The following is an 11,433-nucleotide window of genomic DNA, read 5'->3' as shown; positions in this document are numbered from 1 at the left end:
GGCCTGGTCCCCGGCCCGATCCCCGGCCTGATCCCGGGCCCGATCCCCGGCCTGATCCCCGGTCTGGTCCCGGGCCCGATCCCCGGCCCGATCCCCGGCCCGATCCCGGGCCTGGTCCCGGGCCCGATCCCCGGCCTGATCCCGGGCCCGATCCCCGGCCTGATCCCCGGCCCGGCCATTTACCGGCCTTCGGAGGCCCTCCTGCCCCGGGCTCAGATGCAGCAGGGACATCGAGGCCCGGCATCCTTCCTCTCTCATTGTTCCTTGTTTCTCTTGACAGAGGGAGCTCGATGCTACAGCAACAGTATTGGCCAACCGACAAGATGAAAGTGAGCAGTCTCGGAAGAGGCTCATTGAACAAAGTCGAGAGTTCAAGAAAAACACTCCAGAGGTGAGGCCACGCGCCGCGCTGGGGGGCCGCGGTGACACTTGGGGGTTACATGGGGTGGCCGCGCAGGTTGCAGCTCCCCGCCTGGCTCTGGCCATCGTTTGGCCTTTGGTTTGGCCGAGGGAAGGCCCGGGCGGGGCTTCTGGGGAATGTGGCCGGGCTGGAGTGGAGGGCGGCGAGCCGGCGCCCCTTCCCGCGTCGGCGCTTTGCTCACTGCTCGCTCCGTCGTGCTAGAGAGGAGCCGCGAGCCTCTCCACACACGGCGTCCCAGAACGGGGCCAAGAGCCGGGCAGGGAGGCCCCTGGGCTGGGTGCAGAAGCGAAGACGAGCACTTCCCGGGCGGCGGAGGCCGGCGGAAGACGGGGGTCTTCCTCCCGGGGTCAGTCCCCCCCGGCCGAGGGCACGTTGTGCCAGGAGTGACTTGTCAGTGCGTGGGGGCTTCCCAGACCGTGTTTGCAAAGGGCCTCCCCGGCCTCCCCGCCTCGGGCTGTGATGGATGTGACAGGACGGGGCAGAGCCCTCTGGTGTCCGGAGACCCCAGCACACCCTTCGTCCCCCCACTTAGCAAGTGAGAAAAGACACTGGACAGTTTTCTAGGTGGCCGAATGGATGCGGACTTCGCCAGCCTGGCCTCCGACGCGCTTTATAAAATAAGCCTCGCGTCCACCCTCCAGTCACTTGAGGGCCAGGAGCCTCCTTTCCTGACTCTGCAGGGCCTCGCTGGCTCCTGCCCAGGCCTGGGGCTGCTCTTGGGCTTCTTCTGGAGGCAAGTGGCCCCCCCCCCACCCCACCCCATCCATTCTGCCAGTCACCAGGCGTTTGCTCAGAGTCCTGGGGGAGAGCCTCGGGCTTGGAGGAGAAGGCAAAGCGCTGGCACTGCCCCGGGGCAGACCTGTAAGCAGGGATGTGTGCCCGCCGTCTGTCTGCCCGCTCTGAGAGGCGTCCTGCCCTGCCCTGCCCTGCCCTTCCTGTGGCCCTCTAAAGCGTGCCCGAGGACGTCGCCGGGCTGCGGCTCTCAGCGTCTGCCCCAGGATTATTTCGGCGTCTCCCCCTCTCCCTCCCCTCCTCCTGGGCCTTCCCACTGGACAGAAGTGAGGAGCACATTTCCGCAGAAGCAGCCGTCCACCCCTCCCCACCCCCCCAGAGGGTCCCCTCACTTCCTCCCCAGACCACGGTGCTCCCACCAGTGACCAGGGAGCCGCTTCCCTTTATCCCTCCTCAGGGCGGCTGTTTTCCTGCTCCTGCCGGTTCCTCGCTGGGCCTGGCGTTGCTCTTCCGTGTTTCTCTGTCCTGTCGCGCGTTTCTCGTGGCGCCGTCCCTCCGGGTCCATGACTTCAGGCGCTGCCGCTCGGGCGATCGGTCCCCACTTCGTTTCCGGGCCTTTGCCGACACTCAGAAGCCCCAGGAAGCTGGCAGTGGGGCGAGCCCTGGTAGGAGTCCAGGACGGTTCAGGCGCTTTCCCTTGCCAAGTCTACAGAGTCCAGTCCCCAGAGGAGGGTCAGGAGGGTCTGAGCAAAGCCAAGAGGGGCCTCTAAAAGGGAGTCGGGGCAGGACTAGAACCCAGGTCTTGGCGACGCCCAGGGCCGCGGTACTTCTCCGTGAGCGAGCGGCTTTGTGCGGAGGTCGTGGTGTCCAATCCCACCGCTGAAGAAAAGGAGCCTGGAAGGGCTCATCCCTGAGCAGCCACCGTGAAGCATAAAGACTCGGAGTTTAGTGAATGCTATTGGGGGGCCCCGGCCCATAGGGAGGCGGCAGCTGCGTGGAGCTCTGCGCCCGGAGTCAGGAAGGTGGTTCTGAGCTCGAATCCAGCCTCAGACACTTCTAGCGGTGACGGCAGCCTCTCCAGGATCTCTGCCAAGAAAAGCCCAACCCCAACAGAAGACGGTCCGTGAAGGCTCTTGATCCTGCCTGCCAGGGTGAGAGTCTCCATCTGCCTCCATGGTAGAGGCTCTACCAGAGGGGTGCACGCTGGGAATGTCCCTCCTGAGAGCCTTTGCTCCATGGAGAGTGTCACAGGAAGCCAGCAGGCCCGAGGACTCTTCCCTCCTGGGCCTCTGCTGTGTTTGTCCCCAGCCTGGCCTGGCCACGTGGAGCCTCGAGGAGCCCCGTGGTGGAGGCCGCTGGCCCAGAGAACTGGGGTTTGCTCAGAGCTCCCCCAGAGCTGCCAGGAAGGATGCCCGTCTGCACACTGAAGGCCGAAGGGGCCGGGGGGGGGGCTCCCTGCCAACCTCAAAGGCCGTCCTCCCGAGCCTGGTCCAGACGGGCGTCCTGGGCTTTGGGACGGACGTCTGGGCTGGGAGCAGGACGCCTGCTCGGGAGACTCCCTGTAGCAGCCCCAGCCGCCCTGTTGTTTCTTATTTACGAGGATCGTCGCCGTCTCGTTCCCACCCCAGAGAGCCAACCCTTACAGCCAAGAATAAAGAGGAAAGGCTTTGCAGAATTACGCGAAGGCTCCTCATTTCTGTGGCTTTCCTGGACCCCAACACGCTCATCTGGAAGAGGAGGAGGATGGTCGGGGGCGTCCTCAGCCCTCCGCACCCCCAGGCTCCCGCCTCGGCCGGCCTCCAGTGGAAGGAGGCTCTGCCTGGTGGGGGATCTGAAGTTCTTGGAGCACCTTTGGGACCTCAGAGGCGGCCTTACAGGAACCCCTCGAAGGAAGCCGCCATCCTGGGTTCCTCAGAACTTGCCGGCCGGCCCTGCGGCGGTCCCGTCTGCAGCGTCCGTGCCCAGAGCCCGGCGGAGAGCCTCCGGCTCCGGCTCCTGCCTCTCGTCCCAGCAGGGATTCCCCCAGGACACGTGGGCTCCGTCCCGGACGTTTGTTCGCAGGCAGCTGCTTGTTTCGCACTCAGAACCCGTTTCCGTGGAAATCCTGGTATAAATGGGGCAAAGAGGCTGAAGTCCGGCGAACCCTGGTGCTGCCCAACTCCAGTTAGTGCCTCGAGAACCCAAGTGCCACTTATAACCGGGTTTCTATGGGAACGTGGATCTTCAGTGTTAGCGTGTTTCACCCGGAACCAGCCTCCAGAGAGGACCCACAGCAGGGAGTGGAGACTGGCACCGCAGGAGAGGGGGCCTGGCATGGTGCTGGCAGGGACAAGAGAAGACGCTTCTAGTGCCAGGAGGCCGTAGAGCCTCCGTCTGCAGCGCAGAGGCCTTAGAGGCCACCTGGCCGATCCCCTCATTTTAAAGATGGGGAAACTGAGGCCCAGGAAAGGGAGGGCTTGCACAAGGTCACGGCGGCATGGAGGTAGGCTTGGAAACAAGGACCTCTGAGTCCCAGACCGGGCTCGGGCCTCCAAGAACAAAACCCACCTGGATGCTGTCTTTTACTTTGCTCGTCCCACATGACTCCAGCGGGTCAGGACCCTCCCTGGGATCCGGGCAGACCCAGAATTTGGGCCGACTTCTGTCCGGCGCTTTGTGAGCCGCCGTCCCAGAGCGCGGTTCCTTCTTTGTGTCGCCGTTTAAAGCTTTGTCCAGTTTGAATTATTGCGTGGCATGGACAGAGCCAGAGCTGCCCAGGCAGGTGACTCGGCCCTCTGCCTGTGGGCCCAAGCCGCGTTTCTGAAGCTCCGTCCTTTTAACTCCTCCAATACGATAGCAGTCCGTATTTCTGTCCGTCTCCATCTGCTCTTTCATTCCTCCGTTTTACTGATTTGGGGGCCTTTGTTGGTGCAGGGAAAGAGCAGGGCCGGGCTCTGGATGCCTCTGACCCAGCCACCTTTTTAGGCATCTGGCCTGGCCCAGAGTAAGAAGCCCTTAACAAAGGTTCCCTGACCCTTTCCTTTATGCCCCGACCTCCCTGGGCTTTCGTCCGTCCTCCGAGGGCCCTTCTGGCTCCAGGACTGTGATCCTGAGTCACTGAATCTCTCTGAGCCTCAGTTTCCTTTTCTGTAAAATGGAGAAGTTGGGCTAGATGCCCTGAGAGGCCTCCTTCATCACTCCAGCTCCCATCTCCCCATCAGAAGGGGCATCAACTGGCCGGCCTGTCCATTGGAACCCTCCAGGCCCGTATCAAGTGCTTAATGAATCCTTTCTTGCTCATCCACGTCGTCGCTAAAGGCAGCTTCCTGCTTTGTCAACCGCTCTGACTCCTCTCCGTCTTCCCCCCTTTCCTTCTCCTTCCCTCCCTCTCCCCCATCCTCACTCACTTCCTCTCTTCTTCTTCCTAGCCTTCCCCTCCTTCCCGGCCCCTCTCCCTCTTCCTCCTCTTAAGCGCATCTCCCATCACCAGGTGTGTGAGCTGGTCCGTCAGGTCCTGTCACCACTAGTCTCAGTGCCCGCTCGTAGGTTTTAGGGGCTCACATGTGCCCTGCTTGGCTGGGAGCCTTCTCTGGCTGCTCCTAGAACATCTCCCCCATCTTGCTGTACCCCAAATCTGACTTTAAACTCTTCCTCCATCTCAGGAGTAGCTCTGAAATGGCGGCTTATAGGCCCTGAAGGATCCATCTGTCCATCATAATAAGGATAAGGGCCGGACCTTCTCCAGCAGGGGCTTGTGGTTCCTGGCCCCAGGGGCCCCAGGACAGACAGGGATCAGCCCCCGGGGCGAGGGGTGCATCGGGCCTCACTTTTCCCAGGTGCTCTCTGGCGTCCCTCCTGCCGCTGCCCCGTGAGCCGCTCTGCTTCCCATCTTCTCTCCTTCCGGATGCCCGGCTCCGGTGGAGGGGATGGGCAGCTCCCCATACTGGAGGGGGCGAGGGGCCTGTGGAACACGGCAGAGTCGAGGCCTGGGGCCCACTTTTCTTTATTCTTTGGGCAGCACAGGTAGGGAGCCCCCTGGGAAAAGAGACAGCACCAAATGGGCGCCCCCTGCCCCGTACAGACCTGGGTGTATCCCAAAGAGCAGCTTGGGGAATGGGGAAGGCCCCGGATGCCCATTTGTGTCAGAGGAGAGGAGCTTGACCCCAGGCCCCTGGCTGGGCACCGGCCCATTTCTAGGCTCCGCGTCTCAGATGGAAGGGAACAAAGGTTCTCTGGTCTGTCCTAGACCAGAACAGCCCAGCCTGTGGCAGCCACTCCCCCAAGGGGCGTGGGTGACCTCTGCCCAAAGAAGAAATGATTAAATTGTACGTGGGTCGGTCCTTGACTTCTCCACCTAATGGTTTATTTATTTGTCCAGGCAGCCAAAGGCACCTCTAAGAAAGTAAACCAACCCTCAGCCTCACAGGCCGCCTCCTAATCGGTGAATCCCCGAGTTGGGCCTTAGGAGAGGGGCCACACCCAAGATTTCACTGGTCCAGGGGGCTCCCCAGCTGTGCCTCGGCCCCTGCAGAGCAGCACCTTCCTGGGTGCTTAGAGCCTTCGAGAGCCCCCCCGAAGGGGTCGGCCCAGGGTCCAGAGATCCCTCATTTCCCAGTAGGTCTGGCAGGAACCTGAAGACATCCTCCGGTCCTCCTTTCCCAGTAGGCAGCCGAGAGTGGAGGGGCAGGATCGCCAGCGAGGCCCTTTGACCCCAAAGGCGGGCTCTTTCCATTGTGTCTCTTCCTAATCCTAGTAATGCTGATTAGTGGCTTAAAGATGTTTGCAGAATGTCCTTTTGGGAGAAGTAACTTCTCAGGCTGCTTTTTAGTTTAATTTCTCTTCCTTCTCAGAAGGAACCAGGCAGGTGAAACAGTCTTGTGGATTTTTATTTTAGCTTTTATGCCAATTGAGACACTTCAGATCCCAGGAAATTCCGGTGCTTCATCACCAACCATTAAATTATAAAGTCATTTTATTTATTTATTTATTTTTTGGGCCCTTAACTTCTGTGTATTGGCTCCTAGGTGGAAGAGTGGTAAGGGTGGGCCATGGGGGTCAAGTGACTTGCCCAGGGTCACACAGCTGGGAAGTGTCTGAGGCCGGATTTGAACCCAGGACCTCCCGTCTCTAGGCCTGACTCTCCATCCACTGAGCTACCCAGCTGCCCCCTTATAAAGCGATTTTAACTAGAAACCGTTTGAAAATTAAATGTGAACTTTTACACTGAGAACAATTAAACCCTTCCTTGAAGTCGCATCATCAGATTTCATTTGTGCCCAAAGGGAGCCAAACTTGCCTGTGTGCGTGCTGGGAAAGGGACGCAGTTACGAACCTCCACGAGGCACAGATCTGGTACCCAGCTGGTGGCCTCCATCCTGGGATGTCGAGACTTAGGATCACGGATCTGGGGACCGTCCCGTCCATCCCTTTACTTTAGATCGAGGCAGAAATTGGAGTCGCGCCACCAGAGCTGATCCTGGGCTGAGCAGCTTCTCTGGGCCTCCCTGTTTTCTTGGCCCAGAGCATGGGGACAAACAAGTAAGATGAGCACAAGAGTAGGAGGGAGACAGCAAGTGCTAAGGGCTGGATTAGAACTCGGAGCTCTCTGCTTTGAGAGCCCAGCATTCCAATGACCGTCGTGAAGATGGCCCCGGAGTAGTCAGGCTTGAAAGGGCTTTTTGGCCAGCTGACCAGCTCCTGAGTGCACCAGGGATCCACCCCACCTAGCGTTGAGGCCTGGAGGCAGAAGAATACCAGCGGCTCAGCTTTCTTTGCCATTTAGATCTGAATGAAATTTAAACAAATAATAATAAAGTTCCGAGCCAGGTCCCAGTTCGTGCAGGAAGGAATCCTTTTGGAATTTGCGCGGCCCATTTCCCGGGCCGGAACCAGTTATCGCTCATCTTGTACGTAATTAGGACTTCAGATTTTACGTAATTATAACTTCAAATAGTGTGAATTTGAATACAGGCAGGCATTTCGTGGAATTCTTTATTCACTCTAATCACGCAGGCTCCAGGTAAGGAGGCCTGAGCTGTGTCCCCGTGGGAGATCCAGGGGGAACCGGCCTCCAGGCAGCCTGCCGTGATGACCTTCTTCTTGCTGCTAGACGTCAGCTCTTTGGGAGCAGACACTGTTTCCCCAGTTGTTCGCACACACAGAGTAGCTTAATAAGTCCTCCTGGCTTGATGGATTGTTCCTGGAATGGTAGTCAAATGAGGGCTTCCCAGTGTTTCTGGAAAGGGCCGAACTTGACCCTGGCCCTCCGCCCCGTCCCTGGGAGTCCTCCGAGCCAGCTCCCTTCCCTTCCTCCTTCCCTGGAAGCGGAGCTCCCCGAGGGCAGGCCCTGACTTAGCCCACACTAGCAGTGTGCGCACCGCACAGGTTTTCCATTCTTTGGGGCTACTTTCCCAAAGTTAGAACTCGGGGCTTGAAGCTCTCCTCGTCCTCCTCGTGGCCTCTGGGGAGTCTTGGCCTCGCTTCGCATGCAGGCTCGGCGGAAGGTGCTCGTCGAGCCTCCGTCCCCCAGGCCTCAGCAGGCCGATGTCTCCCCTTGTGGGGGACAGGCGGAAGGGCCCGTTTTCCCTTCCGTCTCCAAGCCTGGCCGGGCCGTGAAGAGCCCCAGATTTAAGAAGGGCTATTTTAAGTGGCGCTAAGTGTAGCAGACGAATGATCTTACAGATGAGTAATTGGCTAATGGAGTTAGAAGAGGATGAAGCGATTAGATAAAAATAGCCTGTGCAGGTTTTACCTGGTAATGAGGGAAATGTGTGCTGCTGTGGGCTGGAAGTCCCCAGTGAAGGAGCCGCCACCCAAACCTGCTTCCCTCGTGCCCCGACGCTGATGGTGGATCCGAGTTTCTTGGGCATCGCGTCCATCTGAGGAGGAGTCCGGAGCCTCCCCTTGGAGGCCTGGTCCAGGAGGCCTCACTTTTCAGCTTCCCGAGAGGAGGAGCAGGGCCCCGAGGGGGAGCTGCCCAGCGTCGTGCGCAGAGCAAGTTCTCTAAAAGTGGCCCATTGTCCCCAATTAAACCCACATTTTCTGAATTCTTCCCCCCTTTCGTTTCGGTTGTGTTAAGAATGGGGCATTTGGGAGGGCGCACTGAGAACCCAGAATGGGGTGTGGGGGGGGCATTCAAGGCCTTCCTCTGACACCTGCTGTCCGGGGAGGCCCAGGCTAGTGAGGTCCCCGCTCCGTGCCCAGAGAAGGAGCAGAACGTTAGGCGGGTCCCCTGAAATCCCAGGTCTGCCCCCAGTCTGGATCCACATTCCCTGGGCTTGGCACGTAGGAGGCGCCTAAGAAGCGCTTGCTGACGGCCTGACGTTGGGGCGTCTTGGCTGCCTCGCTGTGAAGAAGGGACCCTCCACCTGCTCTCTCGGGAGGGACTGATGGGACCGATGACTCAGCTCGGCACGCGTGGAAGCTTGCCAGCGTGGCCACATCAGCAGCCTGGAAGGACGGATCCTCCAGTGGGCGGGTGGGAGGGGATGGAGGGGCCTGGAAGGCTCCAGGATGCAGGTTGGGTAGAGATGATGTGGGAGGCTCCGCTGTCACCGCCGTGTGACGGGGCCTCTGGGACACACTAGGGCCCGGAGCCGGGGAGGGAGACGAACTCTTCCAAAGGAAGAGGACCCGTTAGCCCAGGAAGCCGTGTTGGTCAGGGGAGCTCAGGCCCGGGGGCTCCCCTTCTCAGAAGCCTGTTCTTACATGCCACGTGTCCGGTGGGGTACCCAGGATTCCTTGGGAAGGGGGGAATGGCCGTGTGGGTCTCAGCCAGTGAGATGGGCCTATGGTTGGTTGGGGAAAGAGGGAGGAATTAACACAGTAGGGAGCATCAGGTCTCCTGTGGTCCAGGCCAGGTCAACATCCAGTGCAAAGGCAGGGAGGTGGGAGATGAAGGGTTGTATATGAGGAACAGCAAGCAGCAAGACCAGTTTGGCTGAATTTGGTACCCAAAAGGGAGTCGTGTTTAAAAAGACTAGAAGCACCCACTGGATCCGCCCTTCTGGAGACCAGCCGATGCCCGTGGGCGTGGGAGAGGAGCGCTAGAAAGAAGGCCAAAGAGGCAACTAGGGAGCCACTAGGGAGGAGGCGTGCTGACCCCCGAGGGCAATAGGAGAGAATCAGAGTGGAGCTGGCTGAGTTTGGGAGCTGCCGGGCCCTTTGGTCCTTCCAGGGCTGTACCTTCGAGGAAGCTGTGGGAGAAGCCTCCCTTCTGGGCACGCTGAGCCCCAGCCACTGCTTGAGGCCCACCAAAGTCAAAGAATTGGCTGTGGATTCTCCACCCCACCGTGTGGACCACTCATTACTGGCTCTGCGCCATGCGAGCTCCTCAAACACAGTGGCGAGGTTGGATTGATCATCTTTAAGGGGCCTTCGAAGGTGGAGGACTCCGGCGGGTAGTCAATGAGGTGGCGTTCTGTTTTGTTCTGGTCGTTTGAATTTCCTAAGTAAATGGCAGAAAACTCGTGATTTCCAAAGGCAATTAATAGCACAATCTCAGTATTTCTTCTAGTGTTGCTTTTGCAAATACTCAAGCTAAACCTTGTTTATCCCATTCATTCTGATACGTAAGGAGTCTTGATGGGATGCAGGATGAATTCAAGGCTATCCTGACAATCCTGACCAGAGGGGCACTTGCCTAGTCAAGGGGGGTGACTGTAGGGGGAGTGGAGAGCCGGGGATACTACCGAGTTAGACTGTAAAGATAGGGGGGTGTCTCGGTCAAAGAGCAGGGAGAGTTTGGTTCCTTTTCATGCATGATTCCACATCCATGTTCAGAACAGGGAGTGCCATTTATAGCTCCACCTACCATGTATGAGTGTGCCTGTCTTCCCAGAGCCCAGCTGCTATTTTTTTTTTTTTTTTTTTTTGTCTATTCATTTGCCTGGTGTGAGGTATTTTAATTTTGTTTTCCAACTTTAGCTTGGACTTTGCCTCTCTTGCTATCTGTGATTTTGAGTGTTTTCAAACGATTATTTATAGTTTGAAATTCTTCTGAAAACCTTTCATATCCCTGGTTCTTGATGTTACATAATGATGCGGGTTCCCTTATATATTATTATGTTATGTTATATTTTCATCTTCGGTATGCAAATATTTTGCTCATTCTCTTTGATTTTATTTATGCCAAATATTATAATTTTATGATATCAGATGTACCCATTTTTTCTTTTATGACCTAACATCTTACAGTTAAGAATGCTTCCCCTAGCCACAGTCAGTACGCATTTATTAAGTCCCTGCTATGTGGAATGTATAGCCTTTCTCTTCTCATTTTTTTATGAGGTGATCTTTTATATTCAGGTTGCTGGCCCTTTTTGAGTTTATTGGGGCATGTGATGTGAAATGTTGTTCTAAATCTAAAAGCTGCTTTCTACTTTTCCCAAAAGTTCTCTTAAAAAAAAAATCTTTCTCCAGTAATCTTATGTTCATACATTTATAAAAACATACCACATGGAATGGTTATTGCTTTTGTTTCTTGCTTATATAATCTCTTTCACTTTTCTCTTTTTTATCCAGTATCAAATCATCTTGATGACTGTTGATATCATTTGAGGTCTGGTAATGGCAGCCCCCTTCATTCAGACATTTTCTCATTTTCCTTAAACTTCTAAACCTTTTGTACCTCAAAATTAATCATGCTACTCTTTTACCTAGATCTGCAAATAGAGTCCTGGAGATTTTATTGGCATTGGTGTAATGCTGAATTTATAGCTTGGTTTAGAGAGTATTTTTAAAATAATGGCATGACCCAACCATGGACAGTGCCTGTCTTACCTGAGCTTCATTATAAGCAAATTTAAGCTGTGTATCTGCTTCAGATACAGGAGTTGGTTGTTGATATTAAAAATTCAGTGCAAAGGAAATAACAAGAAAACCTGTTTCCCTCTTAGAGTGTGAATGGTCTAACTTAAGTCAGTCAGCCAAAATGCAAAATACAATCAGAAAGTAGAAAGTTGTTCACCCTTTATTAAGCAGCTTTTGCTGTTCAGGTTTATGTTGAACATGAGCCAGTATCTGCAGCTCCGGCCAGAGACTCACAGACAGACACACACACAGACATACACACACACACACACACACACACACAGACATACACATACAGACACACAGACATACAGACACAGACACACAGGCATACACACACACAGACACACATATACAGATACACAGACATACAGACACACAGACCCAGACACACAGACATACACAAAGACATAGACACACACACAGACATACAGACACACAGACACACACAGAGACACACAGACACACAGACATACACAAAGACACAGACA

The 11,433-nt window shown here is 56.1% G+C and overlaps 1 protein-coding gene across 1 annotated transcript in view; it reads left to right on the top strand.

The window, feature by feature from the left end:
- Positions 1-11,433, top strand: part of CUX1 (cut like homeobox 1) — a 233,096-nt gene that overhangs the window by 500 nt on the left and 221,163 nt on the right. The window contains exon 2 of the mRNA XM_044675633.1: positions 281-391. Within this exon, the coding sequence (XP_044531568.1) occupies positions 281-391 (111 nt within the window). The remainder of the gene's footprint in view (positions 1-280; positions 392-11,433) is intronic.

This window comes from Gracilinanus agilis, chromosome 4, assembly GCF_016433145.1.
Source record: "Gracilinanus agilis isolate LMUSP501 chromosome 4, AgileGrace, whole genome shotgun sequence".
Classification (NCBI taxonomy): Eukaryota; Metazoa; Chordata; class Mammalia; order Didelphimorphia; family Didelphidae; genus Gracilinanus; species Gracilinanus agilis.
The sequence above is the reverse complement of the archived record's forward strand: the minus strand, read 5'-3'. Positions and strand labels throughout refer to the sequence as shown.